Source organism: Schistocerca nitens, chromosome 9 (assembly GCF_023898315.1).
Source record: "Schistocerca nitens isolate TAMUIC-IGC-003100 chromosome 9, iqSchNite1.1, whole genome shotgun sequence".
Taxonomy (NCBI): Eukaryota; Metazoa; Arthropoda; class Insecta; order Orthoptera; family Acrididae; genus Schistocerca; species Schistocerca nitens.
The window spans coordinates 499,931,835-499,958,109 of record NC_064622.1 but is presented as its reverse complement, the minus strand read 5'-3'; the positions used below and the strand labels follow the sequence as shown (position 1 = coordinate 499,958,109).

Sequence of the window (26,275 nt, the reverse complement as noted above, 5' to 3'; positions counted from 1 at the left end):
TTTTTTTTTTTTTTTTTTTAGTATTCAACCCTGAGGTTGGTTTGTTGCAGCAGAGCGCCATTCCCCTCTTCTTTCAGCCTTCCTCTTCTTTTCCACCTGTGTGTTACATCCAACGTCATTCATGATCTGTTGCATGTATGATATCCTTGGTCGCCCCCGCCAATTCCTTCCCTCAATAGCTCCTTCTGCTATCGATCCAATGATGTTGTGTCGTAGGATGTGCCCTACAAGTTTGTCTCTTCTTGTTTGGATGTGCCTCCACAGAGATCTGATTTCCTGTACTCTTCTAAGCTCCTCTTCATTTGTTACTTTGTCTCTCCAGCTGATCCTCATCATCCTTCTATTGCACCATATCTCCAGGGCCTCTCTTTTCTCTTCCCTTCCAATTGTCCAAGTTTCAGATCCGTATAGGGCCGCACTCCAAACGAAACCTTTCATGATACGCTTCCTTATTTTCAGACTGATGTTATTGCTGGTTCCTCCTCCGATTAAATGCCATTGTGGCCTTTTGTATTCTGCTCGCAATTTCTTTCCGGCTTCTACCATCCCTTGTGATTTTGCTCCCCATGTAAGTAAATTCCTCTATCACTTCCATGTCCTCTCTTCCAATTCTCATTCTCAGAGGTTCATATTCTGCTTCTGTACTGCATACCATCACTTTAGTCTTTTTCTTGTTTGTTCTCATTCCATACTGACTGCATAGAACTTTTTCCATTGTTCTGAGGATTTCCTCTAGATCTTCTTTTGTCTCCGTGAGTATAGCAATATTATCTGCATAACGTAGGCTGTGTATCTTCTGCCCATTAATTTCGATTCCCACCTCAGTAGTTTCTCGAACTTGGTCTATAGCTTCCTGGATGTAAGCACTGAATATAAGAGGAGAGAGAGCACATCCTTGTCTTACCCCTTTTCTAATATTTGTTTCTTGTTCCTGGTTACAGTTACTTATCACTGCCACCTCATTATTATAGAAACTGAGTATCAGACGGATGTTTTTGTACTTTATTCCACTTTTCCTCAGCACTCTGAACATCTCTTGCCAGATAACGGTATCAAATGCCTATTCCATGTCTACAAAAGCAATATAAGTTGGGTTATATTTCTGTAATTGCTTTTCGATAACGAGTCTCAGTGCCAGAATCGCCTCTCTTGTCCCCAATCCCTTTCTGAAACCAAACTGATCTTCACTCAGCATATCCTCCACCTTCTGTTAAATTCTCTTCAGAACTATTTTTATGAGAATTTTTGATGCATGTGATATTAGGCGTAGAGTTCGGTACTGTTCACGTTTTGTCGCTACTGCCTTCTTTGGTATAGGAACAATGATACTTTTGTGGAAGTCTGTCGGTATCTCTCCTGCGTTATAGATGGACCTCATAAGCAGCATCGCTTTCATGCTGTCACCAGCATTCTTTATTAGTTTTGCAGGGATGTCATCAATACCCGTTGCTTTGTTGTCCCGTAGTTCTTTTAGAGCTCTGTCAAATTCTTCTTGCAGAATGTCATCTCCCTTGTCATCTTCGTATTCTTGCTCTTCTCTTCCTGTTACTTCAAAAAAATGGTTCAAATGGCTCTGAGCACTATGGGACTTAACATCTATGGTCATCAGTCCCTTAGAACTTAGAACTACGTAAACCTAACTAACCTAATGACATCACACAACACCCAGTCATCACGAGGCAGAGAAAATCCCTGACCCCGCCGGGAATCGAACCCGGGAACTCGTGCGCGGGAAGCGAGAACGCTACCGCACGACCACGAGCTGCGGACCCTGTTACTTCCTCCGAAAGAGATGTTCCGGCATACAACTCCTCTATGCATTCTTTTCATCTCTTCACCATGTCTGCACCAAACAGCATTTTCCCCTCTTTATTTTCTATACTGGGGCAACGGCCTTGCCGCAGTGGATAAACCGGTTCCCGTGAGATCACCGAAGTTAAGCGCTGTTGGGTGTGGCCGGCACTTGAATGGGTGACCATCCAGCCGCCATTTTTGGGGTGCACTCAGTCTCGTGATGCCAATTGAGGAACTACTCGACCGAATAGTAGCGACTTCGGTCAAGAATACTATCATAACGACCGGGAGAGCGGAGTGCTGACCCCACGCCGCTCCTATCCGCATCCTCGGTTGAGGATGACACGGCGGTCGGATGGTCCCGGTAGGCCACTCGGGCCTGAAGACGGAATGCTTTTTTATTTTCTATACTACTATCAGTAATATCGGAAAATCCCTATTACGTACTAGTGCGACGTGCATACGACGTTCAACAGTAGCTTTCGTTTTCATTATTACTAGCCCTTGTTTGACTTGTAGGGAATAGCAGAGAATTATACTTTCTTGCCATGGATCACTGAGTGCTTAAGTTATCGCGATGTATAACTTTTTCCCTGGATATAAGGCCTTCGACGGATAGAAAGAAATCCTCATAGATGCCGTTGCAAAAGAGTCAGTAGTGTACAGGAAAATTACAACGTGCTGTAAATGTTGCAGTCGGCCCTTTAACGTTTTGGGGCTGGAGTGGATGATATTCACATCGATCAGCGGGCAGGCAGCGAGCACCCTCTGGTGAATTGTTGGCCTTTTGATGTACGGTAGCGCTAACGCTAGGGTTGTGGTCTGGTGTGGTGTGGTGTGTCGGTCACGCAAGCGGCTGCTACACGCACCGGGCGGCTATCGAACCGGTCGCTGCGGAGGTTACCAGCGCCACTCCAAATTTACCGTCCATGTTGGTCATTTAGGATGTTTACTGCACCGTCGCGCGTGTCGCCTAGAAAATGAAACTCTGCAAGGGCCACCTACAGAGGAACGAGACACAGGTGCGAGATCGTCCATCGATAGGTAGCCATCACAGACTGAAGAAAGCACCGTGGACAGCCGAGGTGGAGCTTCAGTTACACCGCTGTACCATATCAGAGACAACGTGTGCAGGCTATGGGACCAAAACTATTTTGAGCCCATTATTCAGGTATGTCTGTGAATTCTGTAATTCGTGCAATGTGGCTGATGGTCACCACAATGAGAAGCAGCTATGAGCTTAATTTCTTGCTGCAAGATGTACGCTAATGTCAATAATAACTAAATATTCATATTCGACCATTGGTTCCTTGCTAACTGAAATAATATTCTCGTTACGTGTAGGCTCTTGAATAGTTATATCATAAACCAGCGAACCCGGAAATGCTTCGGAACTGCTAATTATGTATGGGAATTGCATATACGTCCTAAATTCCTTGCCCCTCCCTCTCCCTGGCCATGCACAACCTGCTGCCCCCTCGCTCTGTCCATCTCCATCTCCCGCCCTCCCTATGTCCATTTCCGTGTGAATGTTCACTAGAGTATTGTGTAAAAATTTGAAGTAAATCCCTCAAGATCGTTTCGAGATTTTTGCAAACAGCGTTTCCACTTTATGTATTACATATACATTTAAATCTATAATATATTACAAAAATATATAGTCTATGTCCTTCCGAACGTTCGTTAATGTCGTGTAAAAGTTTGTAGTATATCGGCCATGACCTTTTCGAGATTTTGGGTAACATTTTCCCTTTTATATATTGTACATATCTTTGTATATTATATGTAAACGTAAGACTGATTATTTTTTGTTATGAAAACATGTGACAGCAGAATTGTCAAACTGAACGCAATTTTTTTTTAATTTTCTTCTTCATACCAGAAATACCATTACCATCCACAGATACGAAAACAAAGATCGGTCGAGAGGTTCTCAAGTGATGATCTTTCACAACTGATTTTAATTCCCGACTTTTCTGATGAAGTTTCCAATAATTTTCTTTTATACAAACTTTGTCCTGACAGTTATGAACACAAGAAAGACAAAAATGAACGAAAACAGTCGAACCGCCTTCAATTGATCATACAGGGTGTTTCAAAAATGCCCGGTATATTTGAAACGGCAATAAAAACTAAACGAGCCGCGATAGAAATACACCGTTTGTTGCAATATGCTTGGGACAACAGTACATTTTCAGGCAGACAAACTTTCGAAATTACAGTAGTTACAATTTTCAACAACAGATGGCGCTGCGGTCTGGGGAAACTCTATAGTACGATATTTTCCACATATCCACCATGCGTAGCAATAATATGGCGTAGTCTCTGAATGAAATTACCCGAAACCTTTGACAACGTGTCTGGCGGAATGGCTTCACATGCAGATGAGATGTACTGCTTCAGCTGTTCAATTGTTTCTGGATTCTGGCGGTACACCTGGTCTTTCAAGTGTCCCCACAGAAAGCAGTCACAGGGGTTCATGTCTGACGAATAGGGAGGCCAATCTACGCCGCCTCCTGTATGTTTCGGATAGCCCAAAGCAATCACACGATCATCGAAATATTCATTCAGGAAATTAAAGACGTCGGCCGTGCGATGTGGCCGGGCACCATCTTGCATAAACCACGAGGTGTTCGCAGTGTCGTCTAAGGCAGCTTGTACCGCCACAAATTCACGAAGAATGTCCAGATAGCGTGATGCAGTAATCGTGTCTGATCTGAAAAATGGGCCAATGATTCCTTTGGAAGAAATGGCGGCCCAGACCAGTACTTTTTGAGGATGCAGGGACGATGGGACTGCAACATGAGGCTTTTCGGTTCCCCATATGCGCCAGTTCTGTTTATTGACGAAGCCGTCCAGGTAAAAATAAGCTTCGTCAGTAAACCAAATGCTGCCCACATGCATATAGCCGTCATCAATCCTGTGCAATATATCGTTAGCGAATGTCTCTCGTGCAGCAATGGTAGCGGCGCTGAGGGGTTGCCGCGTTTGAATTTTGTATGGATAGAGGTGTAAACTCTGGCGCATGAGACGATACGTGGACTTTGGCGTCATTTGGACCGCAGCTGCAACACGGCGAACGGAAACCCGAGGCCGCTGTTGGATCACCTGCTGCACTAGCTGCGCGTTGCCCTCTGTGGTTGCCGTACGCGGTCGCCCTACCTTTCCAGGACGTTCATCCGTCACGTTCCCAGTCCGTTGAAATTTTTCAAACAGATCCTTTATTGTATCGCTTTTCGGTCCTTTGGTTACATTAAACCTCCGTTGAAAACTTCGTCTTGTTGCAACAACACTGTGTTCTAGGCGGTGGAATTCCAACACCAGAAAAATCCTCTGTTCTAAGGAATAAACCATGTTGTCTACAGCACACTTGCACGTTGTGAACAGCACACGCTTACAGCAGAAAGACGACGTACAGAATGGCGCACCCACAGACTGCGTTGTCTTCTATATCTTTCACATCACTTGCAGCGCCATCTGTTGTTGATAATTGTAACTACTGTAATTTCGAAAGTTTGTCCGCCTGAAAATGTACTGTTGTCCCAAGCATATTGCAACAAACGGTGTATTTCTGTCGCTGCTCGTTTAGTTTTTATTGCCGTTTCAAATATACCGGTCATTTTTGAAACACCCTGTATTTTATACAAGCGGCAACTGATGTTAATTTCCGACTTTCCCGTTGGATTTTACAAAACTTTTCTTTCATACAAACCTTGTCTTGACAATAACGAACACAACGATATTCCATACATGCGGCAGCTGATTTTTTTTATGCATAAAGTGTAGATACTTTTGATATCTTTTAGATGGGCGCCACAGCGTCGATAAATTTGAAGTATGACATTGTTTCCGTCTGGCATTCCTTTAACATAGGACTTTATGAAGCACTACTAGGTGTTGTAAACTGTGTAACAGTTGTCACATGCCACGCCAGAGTTCATGCATAGTCGCAGATGTACACGGCCTCAGAATGCGTATCCATAAATTGGACATACACACAGCTGTTCACAGCTCAGATACATGTGCACCAGCATTCATTGTCGTCTGTACCGATGTAACTCCAAAATGTTAGCACGAATCGACCAGTACGCAGGAAAATACGTGGCATGCTTTCTAATTAACGGTGAGTTGTACCATAAAGTCGAAAGTGGACTTCATACTCATCTCGTTGTAGCTATATGGAAATGTGAAACGTGTTGCTGAATCGTAAAATATACGCTCTGGTTAGAGGTAAGTGTGTTGTTCATTGAATGGCGGTGAAATGTAACATAGTGTCGACACTGATTCCGGCAGACTTTAGTTGGACGCTGATGATGGAGCAAATCTGCCGCGGCATTTTTGGAGTAACCGTCCTCGTTCAGCGTAAACACAGAGAAACCAAATTGTCGTTTACAAATGGGGCGCCGCTTTAATCCCTGCGTCCCTGACTCCCCCAGTGCAAAGCTGAGCAACGGAACTGAAAGTGGAAAAACGTGAGAAATGCTGCAAATGACCAAGAACATTCGTTTGCAATATGAAATTAGCGTCAAATATTTCGTAGTATTTTTCCATAGGTTTTTTTAAAACACAACAGAGACACGTAACAGAGACTTTAGTTATCGGTAATATGTTCTCCTTAACTATTTAAACACTCTGCCAACGCCGGTATAAATATTCCATTGCTACTGTAGACGTCATGTTCGGAGCGCGTTTTCGTCTGGAAAGGAACTTATTTGAAGGTTGTTCGATAGAGAACGGAAACGTTTAAAATGTAAGGACGCAAGATCAGGTGAATGTGGTAGGTGCGGAGTAGCTTTCCTACCCAACTCCAGTATAGTGTTTTTTGTCGGTCTGTCAGAATGTGGGCGGGCACTGTCGTGGGGTATTATCACTTTAGGCAGTCCTCCTGGTCGTTGTTCCTCGACTGAGTCTGCAAGGCGTCTCAGTTGTTGACAATAAATGTCAGCAGTGGTGGTTGCACCTGGAGCAGACGATCGTAGTACACCACACTGTCGCTGTTGCACCAGATGCACAACACTATCTTTTGTGGTTGTGCTAAAGTCTTTGTATGGGGAGTTGTTACTTTGTTTGGGCTCAACTATTGCTTTCCTTTCCGTGTTGTTAATATAAAGACACCATTACTCACCACCAGTAACGATACCGGACAGGAACTGTGGATGTTGGGCCGGCCGAAGTGGCCGAGCGGTTCTAGGCGCTTCAGTCTAGAACCGCGCGACCGCTACAGTCGCAGGTTCGGATCCTGCCTCGGGCATGGATGTGTGTGATGTCCTTAGGTTAGTTAGGTTTAAGTAGTTCTAAGTTCTAGGGGACTGATGACCTCAGATGTTAAGTCCCATAGCGCTCAGAGCCATTTGAACCATTTGTGTATGTTGTTCTGGAGCCAATTGATGACGAGCAAGCAGAGATGCACATATGGTCACCCACTGATTTTTGTGATGTTATCTCAGAGTATGCGGTACCCATACACCCGATTCTTGAACCTTTCCCATTGCACGCAAATGTCGCACGATGTTGGGATGATCACAGTTTTTCACATTAGCCATTTTTCGAATACAATGACATCGATAATAGTGAATTAATCTGTTTAAACGATATTCCTAAACGTGGAGAGTCGTTAATGTCAAAACGATCCCCCTTAAAACTAGAAAACCATTTTCTTGCCGTACTCTGTCCAGTGGCATTATATCGATACATGGCGCAAATGTTTCTGGCTGCCTCCGCTTGTGTCATTCTTCTACTGTGCTCAGACAGAAGAATATGTCGGAAATGTTCCAATCTCCCCACTTCGCAATCCATTTTCTAGCGTCCACGGCTCCGCTCACTATTTCTAAATGTCAAAATGAGAATATGTAATCTCAGATACACAATGACAATCGATAAATAAACCAGTAGCACCTGAATACCAACATACAAAACAAAAACGCTACGAACTTACGCTCCAACCTAGTATTAGCATAATTATTCCATGTAAATGTTCCGCATTTGGGTGTGAATTTCTTGATGGCCATTGCAGTTTGGACACATAGTCATTTTCAAGCATTGTGGTACGTTGAACCCCACTCTGTAACGTTAAGTTGCAACGCGGTGGAACATAGTTCCCAACAGCCTGATGCCAGATACATCTGGAGGTGTAAAACTAGCCACCACTCCACGCACCATGTGAGCAGACGCCATGTAGCTAATATAGTGACAGCAAACAGCTGACATGAAAGTAAAAACCGCATTCGTCGTATCCAACGAAGTAAAATGGTCGTCGGTGGAAGGTTCCCGAAAGTGTGTGGTACCAGACGTATACACACAGGTCACGTGATTCCTGTGCCACGGGCCGCTGGTTCTGAGCGAGGAGCTGGCACCCAATGGCATACCAGATGTGTTCCTACCGGTTCGGATCAGGGGATTTCATGGTTAAGATATCAACATGAGTTCACTGTAATGCTCCTCAAGGCATTTGAACGTGAATTATTTTCAAAAAATATTCTTAAGAGTTTATTTTATTTACTAGCGATTCATCAAGAACATTAACACATTTAATGACACTATGTAAGCATGGAAGTAGTTGCCAGGGAGTAACTGATGAAATCATAACCAAATTGCTTTTAACAAATGGGAATTTTATTCACTTTACTAGTGCCTAAAAGCATTTTTTTTAAAAGAAACATTTAAAATTATAATCAGAAAGCACCCTCTAAATATCAAGTTACAATTTATTCAGAGACAGAGAGAAACAAGTTTTGACTGTATGAGCTTTCTGGCAGAGAACCTTGCCGCTCCCTTTTGACACGGTCGTAGTTACGACCGCTCACAACAGCCTCTGAAAGACTACACTGGTGCAAATCTGCAACACACCAGATTACTTTTAACTAAGAGTTTTAGCAATTTACACAAGCATACAAACTATGCATCCCCGTAGGAGGGATGGAAATCGTACAAAACACTACCAATTGCAACTTGATTTTAACTTCTAAGAAAAGTCTTATGGTGAAAGGGTGGCAACTTTATATACTAAAATGATCATTTAAATAAAACCCCATGAAATGAAATCTTATATAAAATTCTACAAGGTTGGCCAAACAATAGTTAAGATGCTCTACAGTACACAGATACCGCCTGTCAAGATGATAGACAAGATCAAAACATGTTTCAACGTGACGGAGGTAGCTACTAACGTACCGTAGATTGGGAGATTACCGAACAACCCGAACCACAGGTTGCTCTAACCCGCCCCTGTTCCACAAGGGAAAAACGGACCACCCAATTTATAAACAACCACCTTCCTGTGGGTGGGCAAGCGGAGAAGAATTAACAAGAGTAAATGAAGGAACATATCACCAGTCACTTGTAATAAACTGCGATTTCTCGAGAAGACCTGGCGCAGCACCCCCAAATCGCTCTCCCGAAGCGTCCGCTGCCAGCCGCTTCAACGGACGCACGAAGGCGCGCCAATCTCCCGTCTCACGGCGTCGCAGCTCGCACCGGCCATACCGATGTCGTGGGTTGGCTCCTGTTGCTCTCGTGCCGACCGCGAAGCCTCTGCCCCTCGCTATACGGCGCGGCCCACTGGACTCACGTGGCCACCTATTCGCCGACGCTCAAGACGGACAAGTCATCTTGTGTCTCAGTGCGCGACCGACCAACTGATCGATCCAAACGCCAGTGACCATTGCCTGAGCAAACTCGAGCACACTGGCGGCCTGGGCACAGACTCATATGCAGGAACTAAGCCCCGGCCGGCGACCACTCGCTGAGTTCTCTTACTGGCGGAGAGGAAAGACTCTCATTTTGGCGGCATTAAAGATTGATCCGAACGACAGAAATACTACGAACGATAGACAGACACTAACTGCCTAACAAATGCGAGAGACAGACTAGGAAGCTGGGGACGAGAGACTGACCCAGACTGACTCTTGGCGCAGCTTAAATGCCCGTGAACAGGCAACCTTTCCCCTTTCCCACCAGAGGGAGACACCAAAGCTGCGATTGCCACAGCGGCGCCACCCCAGAAACGGAGGGCGACTGCTTCACACTACGCGCTGCGGCGCGCTCTTCACAACAGCAATGTTTACCACGGCTCAGCATTGTAGCACTAGTCTGGCTTTATGACGCGGACAGTTATGCTGCTGGAAGATAACGTCTCCGCCGGAGTAAACATCAGGCAGGTGGTCCGCGACAAGGTTCACGTAATCCACAGCAGACGTATGCCCTCAGTTACTACCACGGACCGCATGAAAACCCAGGCGGATGCCCCCTACAGCATAACAGTAGCAGTGTCGTGCGTGTGTGGCAGGGTGCACAGTCGTTCTCCTGGTTGAGGTGCGTCAAGACACGACTGTTGACCCGGTGGAACAAAGAAACGTGATTCATCCGACCAAGCGACACGTTTACATTGGTGCAGGGTCCAGTCTCGGTGATCTCGAGCCCAGTACAGCAGTAATAGAAGATCTGGCAGGATCAACACGTCGGGGTAGCCCGCTGTGGGGCACACCACGTTCCTCAGTATGGCCTGAACAGCGCATCTGGAGCACTTTTTGGTTGCACCAGGATTGTGCTGTGTCATCAGATGTCCCACAGACGGCCGCTTATCGAGGTTTATCGAGTTGGCAAACCCTCGACCATCACGTAATGTGATAAGGCGTCGGCGTCCATCAGCCAGTTTTATTGCCCTACGACGAGTTTCCGTTGATGATTACGTCAGTGGCGCGCGAACAGGTGACCAGGCTTCGCTGTTTCCGAGATGGCCGGTCCCAGGAGTCGAGCCCTCTGTCACACTCTTTTACGACAGTGGATTTCCCCCTTTGCGACCCGTATCGCCTCTACAATGATTCCCGCATTAATCCCCCCTCCTGTTCCGTACTTTCCTTACCGCGTCACTCGGCTACAATGCCACCAACCTGCTCTCATTCACGCGATTGGCGGTGGTCAGTTTACGAGGGGAACACATTCTTTGAAAGCAGGTTGGTTTTATTCAGGATCTAATGCACCGTGTAACTCCTCACTCTTTTGGCTAGAAGACCCTATTTCTCAATACAATCTACATTGCGACGGCTTTACGTCAAATTGCTGGGAGGGCCTGTATTCCTGTATGGCACCACTCTGCTGGTCGACGTCGGAGCCAACGCCTCGCTGCACCAACAACCTCCCCATTGTCCACGTACTGCTTCCGAGGAGTGCGCCCTTCACTGGGCCGAACACATGGTAACCGGAAGGTACGAGATACGGGCTGCACGGCGGATGAAGGAGAACAATCAGTGAAGTTTTGTGAGCTCCTCTCTGGTGCGCAGGCTTGTCTGAGGCCTTGCGTTTCAACACTGACGCGGGGTAGCCGCGCGGTCTCGGGCGCCTTGTCACGGTCCGCGCGGCTTCCCGCCGTCGGAGGTTCGAGTCCTCCCTCGGGCATGGGTGTGTGTGTTGTCATTAGTGTAAGTTAGTTTAAGTAGATACCGACGACCTTAGCAGTTTGGTTCCATAGGATCGTACCATAAATTTCCAACACTGCAGTAGTCACAGCTGTGTGTGACCAGCCGGCACTTGGGAGAATGGACATGTTTGTGCGACGTTGTTGCGATGATGACAGACGCCTTTCCAACGACTCACCGTGCTTTTGTTCACTGCCAGGTATCCGTAGACATTCTCCAAGCGCATACGAATATCTGCAACGCTGTGATTTTCCACATGAAGAAACTGAATGATAGACATTTGGAACGTATAGCGCCCCACCTATCGGAGCTTCGTGAAAGTATAGGGGCTGACGGAGGAATATTCCACGATGTCCCACAGCAAATTCCGCATTTTTTCAACCGAAATTGGACGAGAAAAAAAAGTGTTGCGTTGGTTATTGAACGCCCTCGTATGTTCACAGGACATTTTTCTTAGTTTTGGATTTTAGTAAGGCGGAATTGTTTAAAATATTGTGGATATTTGTAACATTAATGTCGAGATGCCGCACTCGTTCCGTCTTTACGCGGGACGCCAGTCTTTAGACACGGACAGCCACCGATGCGCCTGTGAAGGACGCAGCCGGCTGACGCGGCCTTCCCGCGCAGTCGGCGAGGCGACTGGCTCTTCATTAAGCGAGCCCTGCCTCTGTGCGATACCATCGGCCGACGTGCGGACAGCCGTCGGCGGAGCAAAACGAAAACGGAGGAGGCGCAGTCGCTGGCGGCGGCGAGAGCCCTGCTGCGTAGACGCCCGCTGTGGGGTAGCGCGGGCCAAGGGGCCGCAGTCGTCTGCGGAGCTGACTGGTCAACTCCAGCGCAGGAAGCTCACTCCAGCAGAACAATACTGCTACGCGCCTTTTTCTATAGGTTTCGGATGAAGCGTATTTCGGTTATATAAAAGAGATGCAAATAGGATATTTGTCAATGTGAAAGAAAACAATCCGACGTAATTAATCTAGAAAGTACATTATTCCGACTCCACCATTACAACAAAGGCCGCGTAAAATATAAAATCCGACTACCGCATACGGGTGCTACAGGGAGACAATTATTGAACTATCTGAAAAACAGTCAATTAGTTACAAATTGCGGCGTGCACACACTTTCTTCAACGTTTAAATGTCAGTAGAGATATTCGAATTTAGATTATGACATGTTCCATATGGCTGCCATCATTGGCGATGATGTGGCGCAGATGAATAATGAAATTCTGCATGAGCCGCTGAAGTGTCGGAACATGGATGTGGTGATGACCTCCGGAATGGCTGATTTCAGCTCAGCAATGGTTTTGGGGTTTTTGCTGTACACCTTGTTTTTAATAGTCCCACAAAAAGGAGTCGTATGTGTCCAGATCCGGAAGATATGGCGGCCAATCGAGGCCCATGTCAGTGGCCTCTGGGTGCCCCAGAGCCAGAATGTGGTCCCCAAAGTACTCCTCTCACATCAAACAGTCCCCTGCTTCGATGGGGTCGATCCCCGTCGTACAAGAACCACATGTTGGCGAAATCAGGGTCACTTTGGATAAAGGTGATGAAATCATATTCCAAAACCTTCACGTACCGATCGGTAGTCACCTTGGCATCAAGGAATATCGCACCGGTTATTCCGTGACTGGTCATTGCACACCACACTGTCACCCATTGGAGGGTGAACACACTTCTCGATCGCGAAATGCGCGTTCTCAGTGCCCCAAACGCGCCAATCTTGCTTACTGATGAACCCATCCAAATGAAAATGGGCTTCGTTGCTAAACCGAGCAACAATCCGCATACTAATTCTCATCGTGCCCCGTGTCCAGTCCTGCAGTTTGAACCTCCTAACGCAAATGGTTCACAAGTTATGACGATTGCATTTCATATAGTTCAATAATTCTCACCTTGTTTATGACGATGAAAAAATTTCCGTTCGAAGGTCCTACAATCCGGATCCGGTATACCAATCGGACATAATCGCCGTGAAGATTGAGACAAACATCCCACGAATGATCTAGATTGCAGGTACCCGTTTGGCGTAAAACCGCGTCTTTCTGCATTAAGAAGTCCGTAACTGCGTGCTGCGGATCCTCGTCCGACCCTTCGAGGCCTTTTTTTAAGGGACCGAAGGCGTGGTAATCGCGTGGGGAGGGAAGAGATCAAGACTATTGTGGGGGGGGGGGGGTAGAGGAGGGGGAGGGGCGGTGCTCGACTGTCTCCGACTTGTCCCTAGTGGATGAAGCTGTCCTCACAGATCGACCGGCATCTTGTGTCCCTTCACGACCAGCAACAAACTTGGGGCACCTTCCACAAAGGTGGTTTCCGACAGACCAATACAAATTCTTCGGTCTCCGATGGATGTCAAGCGGTGTTTGTCCTTCGGCAGCAAAAAAAAAAAAAAAAAAAAAAAAAAAAAAAAAAAAAAAAAAAAAAAAAAAAACAGTACACTGGTCATGTTTCGACGCATTTAGTAATAACGTCGTCATAGTTAACGTTTCCGGTTTTACTGCACACACCTCCAAAAGATACAAATGCCGCATTAATGGCTTGCCTGCATATAACCGCATCTGAATGGCACTACGTTGCATATACGCTGAAGCAAACGGAAGCTTTTTGATCATTCTTTATGAAACTGTGAAAGTATTTCATGCGCCTTAACGTAGGCAACCAAACTTACTTCACCTGTAGCGCAGGCATTTGTGTTGCCTATCTTAAGGTACATGAATTACTTTCTGGACCAGTTTTATTTTAAGAAGACCTCCTCATTTTTTGAAGTTTACTTTCAATAAGATGGATGAAATTGCAAATATTGTGCAAACCCAGAAATCAACACAAATCAAGTTATACGAAATGATGGTAGTTCGTGCGTAGCTGAGTCCTGTCGATAAAGAGGTAGTTACAGACGGAGAGCAAGATTCGAGGAAGGAAATCGGTTTTGTTTTCTCTGAAGAAACCAATGCAGCATTTGCCTCAAGGAACTAAGGGATATCACGAACAACTTAATCTGGATACATATTTGAACCTCGGTCTTCCCAAATGCGAGTCGAGTATTATACCACCGCGTCACCTCGCTAGGTTCGTGTAAACACGTTGCAGTGAAAACTGCACAATAAACGTATCACGCAAGAGGAAATTACAGACCTCCGAGCTTAGATTATTGTGATACATCGAAGACTATACTCTCCTGGGGCAAAAATAGAAAAAAGCCCTGATAAGTACATGTAGGATTCGCACTCTGAGGCTTTCGTACAAATTTAACTATGCATATAAGTAGTTCATATACAGGTTTTGATGGGTGAGTTTGCGAGTATCAAAATATATAACATAAATGGCTGTATCTTTTGACTGCATTGACTTAGAAGCCTGTATTTTTTGCACCGTCAAGGGACTCTAGGCCTTAGTATTTGACAGAAATTGTAACTTGATACATATACCGGTTCCTGAGAAAAAGGGTTGTTAACAGGCGGAAAGACAAACGGGCAACAAACTGATGCCATAAGGGCGCCGTGTTAGTTATTCAGGTACAGAACCCCAAGAAAAGAACACAATGATTAGCGGAAGGAACTGGATATTTTCAGTATACATTACAGAGTACCAAAGAATAAATTGTAATGGAAAGAGCATATTGAACGAATGGACAACGACAAAACTCCAGAGATTTTGCTGAAGCAGCTGGCGACAGAACGACGGGATGCGAGAAGACCCCACTAATCACTTGAACGAGGAGCCGGTCCACACGTACGACGTTCAAGATGACGATCACCAACATAAATCTAATTTCCAATGTGCTGTAAACATTTGTGGCAAGTTCACAATTAATGTGCGGACTATATGCTAATGAACTGATGGTTAATGTTACTTTCCGAATTTTCAGCATATGCGCAATTGTCTGTGATGCAGTAGACATTGTAATAACATCCATCGAGGTCTGAATAGGAAAACCAGTCTGATTCAAAGACTGGGAAATTGCTCGTAAGATAGAGAAAAGTGAAGTTATTGAACACTTTACCAAACGTTTAGGTTTTGCCTTTGTCTACGCGATTAACGAGCCACAGAAATTTATTCTAGTCTCCACGCTTCGCCGAGAATGTGGAGAATGATGTAAATCTCTAGGCGATGCCGCACCGACAGCACAGAAATGCCCGTCTTGAATGTACTGTTACACAGTATAGTCGTGTCAGAGCTAAAAATATATTTGTATCACTACATTTTTCACACTATTATCTGCTGTTCGATACAAAAATAGCAAAATTCCATTCATCTTTCTGAAAAGGGATTACCTTCATCTTCAGTGAATCAAATATTATCTGAGGTGAATAAAGGTGACAGAGTGCAACTAAAACGAACACAAATCACACGACACTTCTTTGGATTATTGTACACGAGTTGAGCACAGTCTCACCCCCAAACTCATCCACATTTTCCCTGCCGATCATCCTGCACTGAACAGCCCACACTTGCTTTCCACACACTCGGCCGTCAGCCGCCACTGTATGTATGTATGTTTGTGTGTGGTGTTAGCCGGCCGAGGTGGCCGTGCGGTTCTAGGCGCTCCAGTCCGGAGCCGCGCTGCTGCTACGGTCGCAGGTTCGAATCCTGCCTCGGGCATGGGTGTATGTGATGTCCTTAGGTTAGTTAGGTATAAGTAATTCTAAGTTCTAGGGGACTGATGACCACAGCAGTTGAGTCCCACAGTGCTCAGAGCCATTTGAACCATTTGTGTGGTGTTGCAGGTGCTGCGCAGCCACGTGATGGTCCGCGTGGGCGGTGGCTGGGACACGCTGTCCCACTACCTGGACAAGCACGACCCCTGCCGCTGCAAGACTGGTGAGTAGCGCCTCACCGTGGCACTGTCTGTAAACGACAGTGGTTGTCTCACTGTCAGGCTCCTGTGACACTGTTGAGCGAGTAATAAATTAATCTCGCATTTCCAAAGATTCATAAAATTTAGCCCTTATAGTTCCAAGTTGTTGTTATTGATCCACGTAACTTTAAGGAATTGTTCTTGGTGAGAGTAGTGCAACACTGTAAACGTGTTCGAAACTTTCTCTGCGGAGTGTTGTTTCAAAGGCTACTTTCATAGAACATAAAGTCGAACAAGACAAAATTTGATTTGAAGTAGGCATATACACTGATGGACAATAAATTGCAACACCAAGAAGGAGTTCTGTGGCATAAACGTCGAGTCAAAATTCGCGCCAGTCATATAAGAGTGGCGGTAGTAGACGCCACTAAGAGGATGCAAACCAGGTTTACTTTAAATACACGCTGTAAAGTGAGCGTTAGCTGCCTTTCAGGTTGGGCGTGGTGACCTGCTGTTAGTCAAGGATGCCTTTAAGGCGACAAAGACACCGTTGTCGACACCTCACTGTGTTTGAACAGGATGGTGTAACAGGGCTACAAGAAGCTGAATGTTCTTTCTGCCATATTGCAGAAGGACTTGACAAGGCTGTAGCCATAGTACATGATTGCTGTAGAGCCAGACGCCTTCTAGCGTACATTCCACTGACTCCAAACCACCACCATTGGTATCTAGCGAGAGCCCGTTGGAAGACAGGGTGGAGATGTGTTTTCTGATGAAAGGTGGTTGTGCCGCGGCGCCAGTGATGGCAGTGCGTTAGAAGGTGGCCAGTTGAGTGTCTGCAACCAGCTTGTCTGCGTGCTAGACACACTGCATCCACAAGTGGAGTTACGGTCTGGGGTGCGATTTTCTATGACAGCAGGAGCACTCTCGCGGTTATCCCACGCACCCTGACTGCAGATTTGTACGCCTGATGTGCTGTCATTCAACGCGCACCCACACACTGCCATCATGCTGGCCTGCTCGGTCACCAGTTCTGTCTCCAGCCGAGTAGGTACGGGACATTATCGGACGAGATCTCTACCGTCATATACAGACAGCTTTAACCGTCCCTGTGTTGCCCGACCAAGTGCAACAGGTGTGGAGCTCCATTCCACAAACTGACATCCAGCACTTGTACAACACAGTGTACGCACGTCTGCGTGCTAGCATTCAACATTGATTGGAATACACTGGATATTAATGTACGAACATTTCACGTTTTCTATGGCTTATCTAGTGCTTACGTTAACCTATGATCTTGCAATATTAATCACGAAACATGTTATCTAGCCAACTATATTCCCGAAATTTCACTAATCAGTTATCCCTCTTTTGTTTTTGAGTTAAAGGTACATTATTTCTAAATTTTATACCTTCTTTTGCAGCGATAACAAATTTAAGACATGATGAGAAGCGAAACAATGATTAATATATATTACTTCTATTCGAAAACAAAGATTTGCAAAAACCTTGTAAAATGGAACATAAAAAGCGGGTGCAAATTCGGGCATCCGCAAAAAGGTGCAAGAAAATCTTTTGAAATATTTTAATGAAATGGGTAAAAACAATACAAAATGGTAGAGTAATCTACAAAAAGCAACTTTCGTACACTCATGCATGAAATCCGAAATTATTTACAGTAGCCGCGAACGTAAGTAGCCCCTTCAGCGCCAGCACAATCTAAGTGTGCCCATATTTGACACATAGCACATTTAATCCACACTTCTCTTCTCCTGTCCTGAGAGAACTTTTCATCACAAAAGATGCAACTTGCATCGTTTGAGTCTCGTGTATCCCCATCGTTCACATCAAGGTCATTATCGCTGTCCAGAAGGTGAGGGCTGCAGGAGCCTCAAGAGTCCGATGACAAATCAGATAGTCTTGTGGAACAAATTTTCTTTTTTTGAAGGCCTTCGGATTTTGCACCTCCGTCCGCAGAGAAACTCAACGACTTCTTCTTGACAGCACTATTGTCAACTGACCTTTTGTATGGCGTTCCATTGATGTGGTAGGTGGTTGCTGCTTTTCGTCCCCGCGTTGTGGTTCTCTTCTTAATGTTGGGGTCAGCAGATATGTCGAATGGTGAAACTGCGTTTGTTGAAGTTCCTGGAGAACTTCCCGGTGTTTAGATGGATTGATCAACTGGCATAGCTAGAGCTTGATGTGACTGTTCATCAGGATAACTCGAAGAAGAAGCAGATGATGTCGATGATCCAGAGATAGCAAGTACAGGAGCATTTGGTTCGGAAACGTTAGCTCTATGTTCCACTGTGGAGCAAGTTTTTCCTTAAACTATCTCAGCAGCTATGAAATCAGCGTCGGAGAAAACGGCTCATAGGGTATAACCGAGTTACTTTGAATCCGTTTATTGCTCTCTCAGGTGATTGGGTACGAAGGTAGGCTTGGCTACAAACCTCCATAAGGTCGTAAGGTGTGAGAGGACGGCCATTGTTATGCAACCATACTCTCACTGCCTCTCTGTAATACGTTTTCAGAGGTCCCATGAACGTCTTATCTAGAGGTTGCAGGTTGTGGCTGCAGTGTGGAGGATGAGAGATCACAGTCACGTGGTGTTCTTTCGCCAAGCCATTCACGTCTGCAGTTCGAATGTTACTATAATAACTATCCAAGAGCAGGAGAACAGGCCTTTGTTCAGTCGGACGTGTTTTCTCAATGAAGTGAACGAACCATTCGGTGAACAAATTGTTTTGAATCCATCCCGAAGGATGGGCTCCACCAATTGCACCAGGGGGGCAGCCTATCATTAGAGCTTGGGACATGTTGATTCTGGGGAAAATTATCATTGGCGGGACATAACTGCAGACGTTAGAGCTGCAATTTGTTTCCTCCCTTTCATCCCCATCACTTTTGGAATTTTGCTTTGGACAATGGACAGGCCTGTGTCGTCCACGTTATACACTCGGTCTGCTGGATACGAGTGGTTGTTGAAAGCGTCTGCCAATAAATAAAAAAAATCCATCTGATTCTCTTTATTGAAGCCTAACGTTCTGGCATATGAAGTTCCATAAGGTTTGCGAGTTGACAGCTGATCCTCGTGTCTCTCAAGAAAAAGGTCAGCTCAAGCTCGTCCTGCTTCTCCTCCTTTGAAAGGGGTTGTCAAACTGTTTGCTTCTTCTCAGATCCACCAAATTGCCCCCAAAGAATTTTTGCTCCATCTCAAGGAGATAAGAAACTAGCTGTTTTTCGAGATCTGCATTTAAAATCGGTTTCCTCCAGGCTTTGCCTCATGAACCGCTTGCTCAGGGATTTCATCAGGTTTAAGAAATCTCTGCAGAGCGGTACGAGGCACTCCTAATGTTCTTGCAGCACCTTTCTCAGAAGCCTGCTTTGCTTTCACAGCTGCTATGGCACGTACCATCTGAAGTTTACCCACTGATGCCTCTGATTCTTACAGTCTTAGCGCCTCATCCGTCTCGGCATTCCGCAAGGCCGAACAAAAGCACTAGGGCCTATTTTCACAATTTGAAAATTCTATTTGTTTGTTTGTTGCTGTGTGAGTTGTTTATATGAACTTTAAACAAAATTCGACTAACCATACACCCATAAAATTATTTAAATGCTGTGATTGTAGCCCCTCTTTCTGCAGACGTTAGAGAAGATATATAAGAGAAGAGATGGTGTAATTATGGGCCGTGCTTAAATAGGGGCCCATTTTTACAGCAACCCAATGGGCCCATATTTACACCAACCATTCTTAAGCAACATGGCCACTATCACGTCAACCAGAAAGCGTGAAACGTCCTTCTAAAAGTAGCTCAGGATTCCGTTATTCCGGATGTTGTTGATAAATTGTTTTAAACTAATCAGAAGCATATAAAAAGAAAAGGATTTCACATACATGCCAAACGTTTGCAGTCCTGAACAAACACCAATTCACACAGTAACCGACGGTGTAAGCACACTGCTTGAACCAATGCTTCCAACTGTTCACTGCTACCGTCTATCAACAACAGGCACCGTTTTCAGTCCTGGTCGCCAGAATGCAGCACTTCCTATACCCCATAATTACACCTGTGCCCATCTTTATACCTTTTTCTATACGAATTGGCTTTGCCTTCGTAGCTGACAGACGGGCCTATGTGTTGGTACCTATCACTGTTTATTTAAAGAATATTTTGCTGATGGTAGTGGAACGGCGTATAATCGGGATTGTGATGGCAGGTGAATTGCTATTTGCAGGAGAACTAAGGATTCCAGTTTCCAAAACCGACATCAGCACCTTCGAGTAATACCATCTGTAGAGGATAAAGATTGAAGCAACGTTGCATGTAATTCAGTTTAGCTCTTGGAAAAAAAAACTGCCGTGTAGTGGATAAAGCAAGATCCATCATCACGTGCCGCTGAACAAAGGCCTCCGCCGCAGCTCCCCTCAGACTGCCGTCTACAGCTGTACCCATCCGTCATCTCTTCTGGTGGCAGCCAGCCAGCCAGCCAGCCAGCTTTCACTAGCTCACTGTCAGTCTTCCTGTCGGTATTGTGCAGAGAACATTTTGGGTCGACCGATCACCCATTCACCTGGCTACCTATCAACTTCAGTTTCATTTTCATTACAGTCAGAATTACGGAACCACTCCAGTCTGTACTCCGATCTGTTTCGCCTTTCTTGGAAATTATCAAAATGCGCCTCCTCGGCGTACAGGAGGTTTTCGTTTCACAAATCCATCTTAGAACAGGCCATTAAGTGATCTTCACATACATCAGAAAAAAAAAAAAACTTTGTGTTCTGCCTTACGGCAGATCTGGTCATGGGGGGAAGCCTTGTCAGAGAGGTCTACCGCATGATATATATATATATATATATATATATATATATATATATATATATATATATATATATATATATATATGTTGTTCGTTGTATTTGTTGAGGACACGAGTTCAAGTTCAGTGTTGAACCGTTGACTCAGTTTTATTACAGAGGGCAGCGAAGCCTCTGACCGAATACGCTGAGCTACCGTGCCGGCGAAACCCTATTACTTTACCAAAATACGTTAGGTCCTTTTTACTCTTTGTTTCTTTTGGTGTCCATCCAGCTGTTCTCTTCAATCTCTCTAAATATAGAGTGTCCAAGGAGGATTGTTCAATATGCACGTATGTAACGAGAAGGATCATTCGAATGAAATGCATATCTTGCTAGCTGTGAGCACTTGTTCAGCAGAGAAATGTGTTTCACAGTAGCGAAGATAAACAAGAACTTGTAGGTGTTAAAAGGTATTCCATGTTTACTGTACAATCTTTTCTTGTTTCGGTCCAGTGTTACATCTCTCATAATGCAAAAGCAAAGGGGTTGCAATAGCAGACATTTGCTTCACAATACTGAAGATAAAGAAGCGCTTGTAGCTGTCAAGGTATGCATTTTAGAGACCATGTTCACTATGATTGTCAGTATATTAGTGATGATGTGTGTCTGTTTTATCTGTCGACTTTGTTCAGTGACGAGCGCTGTGTTGAGTTGTGTGTGCAAGGAAGTACTGAGTACAGTCACAAACCCAGGCGTGATACTCGCTAAACTCGTATTCTGTACACCAGTCTCCAGTGCGTAACTGCATCGAATGCCGTCCTGAAGTGAAGCGACAGGTCACTGACCTCGGCGTCGACCTCTACTGCGCTCTGGATTCACGGATCAACAGTGCGAGCTGATTTTCCCAAGGTCCCTGTTTGCGGAATCATATATCACAAGGAGAGTTAAGCGACACATGTATCTCGCGAATTGATCATAGTGGAAAAAATGCATAGAAATTCCATTTCATACAGAGACCAACCGACAACTACTTTCACCGAGCACTATTCACGAATGCGACATAAAAGGGAACGTATTACAGTGATACCTGCAGTACCTTGCCCTGCACACCGTAGGATGCCGCACGGAGAACCGACGAACATTTAGACACAGGTCGGCTTGAACACCTGTTTAGAGAACAGTTTTAGGTGGTACGCAAGTTTGTACTGATGTAAAATAATCCTGGTGTTGTTGGTATGTTTCAGCTCATCGGTCTCCTCTGTCGGCGAAACTGATCCTCAAGCAGACGGGAGCAATCGAGTTGAACAACGCACTGGTCCACTATGAAAGGTGAGCTCCTAAAACCTAAACAGTTAGAAGTGAATTGCAGCGTGCATGTGTGAGTGCATTATAACGATGCAAATATGCTACAGTCGCGTGAATATCTTTCGCTCGAGAAAAGAGGAAGGCTAGACTTTAACTAACCGTCGACATCTAGGTCATTAGAGATGGAGCGCTATCAGAACTTGTGACGGCTAGTGATATGAAACTACTGTTCCAGCATTCGCTGTAACTTATTTAGCGAGCAGGATGATGTTTACTAGCTGCCGTCCTTTACATTCGAAAACTTACAGGGAGTAGATATTGGAAATCGACTGATGAATACGTGTTATTGCCGTTAATTCTTAGAAGATGTAATGTAATTACTTAGTATTACCTTTATGCTTTGTTACCGCGATTGTTCGCACTGCTTCCTTGGGAGCGTTTCTGTTAGGATGCGTGTGCTTGTCATATGATGAATGGCTGTGCTTCTCCTTGTTAGCTGTTGTGAATGGAAAAAAAAGAAAAAAAAAGAAAAAAACGAATGAAGCCGTGACAAAATGTGTGCTGTTTCCAAATTGGAAATATACGTAATTGAGCCATGCTTAATTAAACTGGGAAGTGTACAGCTCATGGGGAACATAATGGCATTACTCGCGTTTTGTTCACAACAAAGTGCTGTGTTTAACCAAGGAACAGCTGCATACAAAGTAATAGAGATAGACCTTCTCTTATCGAACGATAATTTCGTACGTTAGTATGTGGAAAATACGTTTTACAAGAAGTTTACTGGAATACAAAAGTGATTTTTGCGAAGATTGCACCATGAATAATTTGCGGGGAATACTGTGGGAAATTAATATTTCATGATAGCCTCTGCCATCCCATTCAGTATCCTTGCAATTTACTGAAAATGCACAAGTTTTTGGAAGTACACACGGTCAGTGTACATGCCCCAGTTACTTGTTGACGTTATTGGTATGGTGTTTCTAATTTCTCTGTACACACTTTAAGGGATTTCAACGGGCAGATAGTGCGTACGAAAGCAACAGATACTCCTGCCCGGTAGTGCACGGTGCCGAACTGCAAAGGAAGAAGGAGCCTCGGATTGTGTCTATGATGAGGAAGGAAACTGGCCGTGCTTCCTCAAAGGAACCATTCTGTCATTTGTTTGAAGCAATTTAGGGAAATCTCGGATAACTTAAATCTGGAAGGCTGGATGCAGAGTTGTACCGTCGTCCTCTCGAATACGCCGAGCTGGAGTAACAGACACGAGAAATGATATAGTCTGCTGGGCCGTAGATCGTTGACAGTCCCTTGTGAACTTGGGAATTATTGCATTCGCAAGAAGAATTACATGATCTGCTGAATGTAATGAACAGTTTAATGAGTACAGATTATGGACTGAGAGTACATCGAAGAAAGACGAAAGAAATGAGAAGTAGCAGAAATGAGAACAGCGAGAAACTTAACATGAGGATTGATGGTCATGAAGTAGATAAAGTTAAGAAATTCTGGTATCTAGGCAGCAAACTAACCAATGACGGACGGACCAAGGAGGACGTAAAAGCAGACTAGCACTGGCAGAAAGAGCATTGACCAAGAGAAGTCTACTAGTATCAAATTTGAGGAAGAAATTTCTGGGAATGTACGTCTGGAGCACAGCATTGTTTGGTAGTGAAACATGGAAACATGGACTGTGGGAAAACCGGAACAGAGGAGAATCGAAGCATTTGAAATGTGGTGCTACAGACGAATGTTGAAAGTTGGATGGACTGATAAGGTAAGGAATGAGGAGGTTCTGCGCAGAATCTGAGAGGAAAGGAACACGTGGAAAACACAGGATGGTAGGACATCTGTAAAGGCATCAAGGAATGACTTCCATGGTAGTAGAGGGAGCTGTAGAGGCAAAAGTTGTAGAGGAAGACAGAGATTGGAATACATTCAGCAAATAATTGAGGGCGTAGGTTGCAAGTGCTACTCTGACATGAAGAGGTTAGCACAGGAGAGCAATATGAGGCGGGCCGCATCAAACCAGTCGTAATACAGTTGACTCAAAAAAAAAATAAATAAATAAAAGAAAAACTAATGTGCCATCCGTCGCCGACGCTGAACGCGTTCTATTTCATTGCTAAGTCAGCGGCTCGGTGTCGTATTCCATTAGAAATAGAACGTGGCGCCGCTCATTTAGTAAGAGAATAAGATGCGGAACACAGCTTAAAGAACAGAGACAGTGTATTACGTAACATTTAAGATGTGTATGTTCAGTTTGTTCTATAGGAAACGGCACCTAGTCGCTTCCCAATAGAATCTCTGAAAGTGTATACGGGAGTTTAGAGCTACCCTGCACGGCGTCCACCGCATAGCCATCGTAGTTTGTACCACTGTTAATCGCTAGTTTTTTTCCATGTTCATATGAAGAGTGCCAAATTGAGTTTGTATACCTCTAGAAACACATTCGCCCTTACTCTCATTTTCCGAAAGGTTCATTATATTGAAGTCGTAGAAGGTTGATGCCACGTCATCTGCTCGTATACTATGGCTTAAGGCGTAGTGCGCTGGTCGTCAGGACAGCGGTATGAGCCCGACAAGGATACCAGGAAAATTAGAATTGAAAGTCCCGTTGATGACGTGGTCGTTAGAGCCCGACTGGAACTTCGGATTGGGAAAGGATACGGAAGAAAATGGGTAAAGATGGATTGTACCGTAGTAAGAGAACGTGTCCACACCCATCAATGCACTAAAAGTTGAACATGGCCAGAAGTGCTAAAAAAATTAGTCATTTTAACCTGGAATTCGATGGGCGCTGTGGAACTCATGAGATACTTGTGAGATTCATAAGAGAATATGCGAAACAACTTGTTCCCCTTCTAGCACTCGTTTATCGCAGGTCATTGGAGCAGCGAAGAGTTCCTTACGATTGGGAAAAAAATAGACGAACATTTCCGTTTTCATGAAAGACCGTCGGGCAGACGCGCTTAACTATAGGCCCATGTCGCCGACGTGAATCTGTTGCAGGAAGGTTGCAACGGCAGAAGACCTTGGAAAAGAGCTAGAAGACGTCTGCAGAGGATCGACGATGGGTACAAGCTTGATGGTGAACGTATTTAATGTAGGGTGTGCCGCGTAAATAGGCGAAGGGACCCACTGATCTTGCCTTATATTACAAGCGACAAATCACTAGAAACAACTACCGTAGAACATGCAAGAACAGCCATCCGGAGCCGCTGATGAGGTATGGCCACATAAAAAAATAGTAGGAAAAGCAGATCGCAGATTGAGATTCATAGGAAGGATCGTTAGGAAGTATAGTTCATCCACGAAGGATGTGGCGTACAGGACACTCGTTCGTCCCGTTACTGAGTACTGTTCTTCAGTCTGGGATTCTTACCATGTACTACGAGGGTTGCCCAGAAAGTAAGGCACTGCAATTTTTTGTTCAACAATTCTTTATTGAACGAAATGGGATTAGACACACGAAAGAATGGTGCTTTATCTACACACGCTATTTTTCCACGTAACCTCCATCCCTTTCTATGGCCTTCCTGCAGCGCGAAAGAAGGGCGTGTGTGCCCTGTCGGTACCAATCATTGTCCTGGTGGCGGAGCCACTGCTTCACTGTGTGAATCACCTCCTCATCGTCCTCAAAATGTCTTCCACGAATGGCAGCCTTTAATGGCCCAAACAATTGGAAGTCCGAGGCAGGTCTGACAGCCGTGGATGGTCTCCCTTAACACTATAAACCTTAGAGCTCCGCCGAACCGCCTTCTGATGACCTCACCCTCCGTGCCGAGCGACCAACTGTACTTCCGTCGACAGCAGATGCTCCATAGACTTTGCACAAGCGTTTGTGAATATTCCCCACAATTTCTCTCTCTGCAGTGAGAAATTCAATGACGGCACGTTGCTCGGAACATACGTCACCTAGCCGCGGGGAGTGACCACGTTGTTAGAGGCGCCATGTCACGGATTGCGCGGCCCCTCCCTCTGGAGGTTCGAGTCCTCCCTCGGACATGGGTGTGTGTGTGTTGTTCTTACAAGGGAACTTCCCCATCGCACCCCCCTCAGATTTAGTTATAAGTTGGCACAGTGGATAGGTCTTGAAAAACTGAACACAGATCGATCGAGAAAACAGGAAGAAGTTGTGTGGAACTATGAAAAAATAAGCAAA

The 26,275-nt window shown here is 45.1% G+C and overlaps 1 protein-coding gene across 1 annotated transcript in view; it reads left to right on the top strand.

The window, feature by feature from the left end:
• The window catches only part of LOC126204373 (GAS2-like protein pickled eggs), an 832,631-nt gene that overhangs the window by 749,935 nt on the left and 56,421 nt on the right, over nt 1-26,275 (top strand). The window contains exons 6-7 of the mRNA XM_049938746.1: nt 15,934-16,027; nt 22,050-22,134. Coding sequence (XP_049794703.1) covers nt 15,934-16,027; nt 22,050-22,134 — 179 coding nt within the window. The remainder of the gene's footprint in view (nt 1-15,933; nt 16,028-22,049; nt 22,135-26,275) is intronic.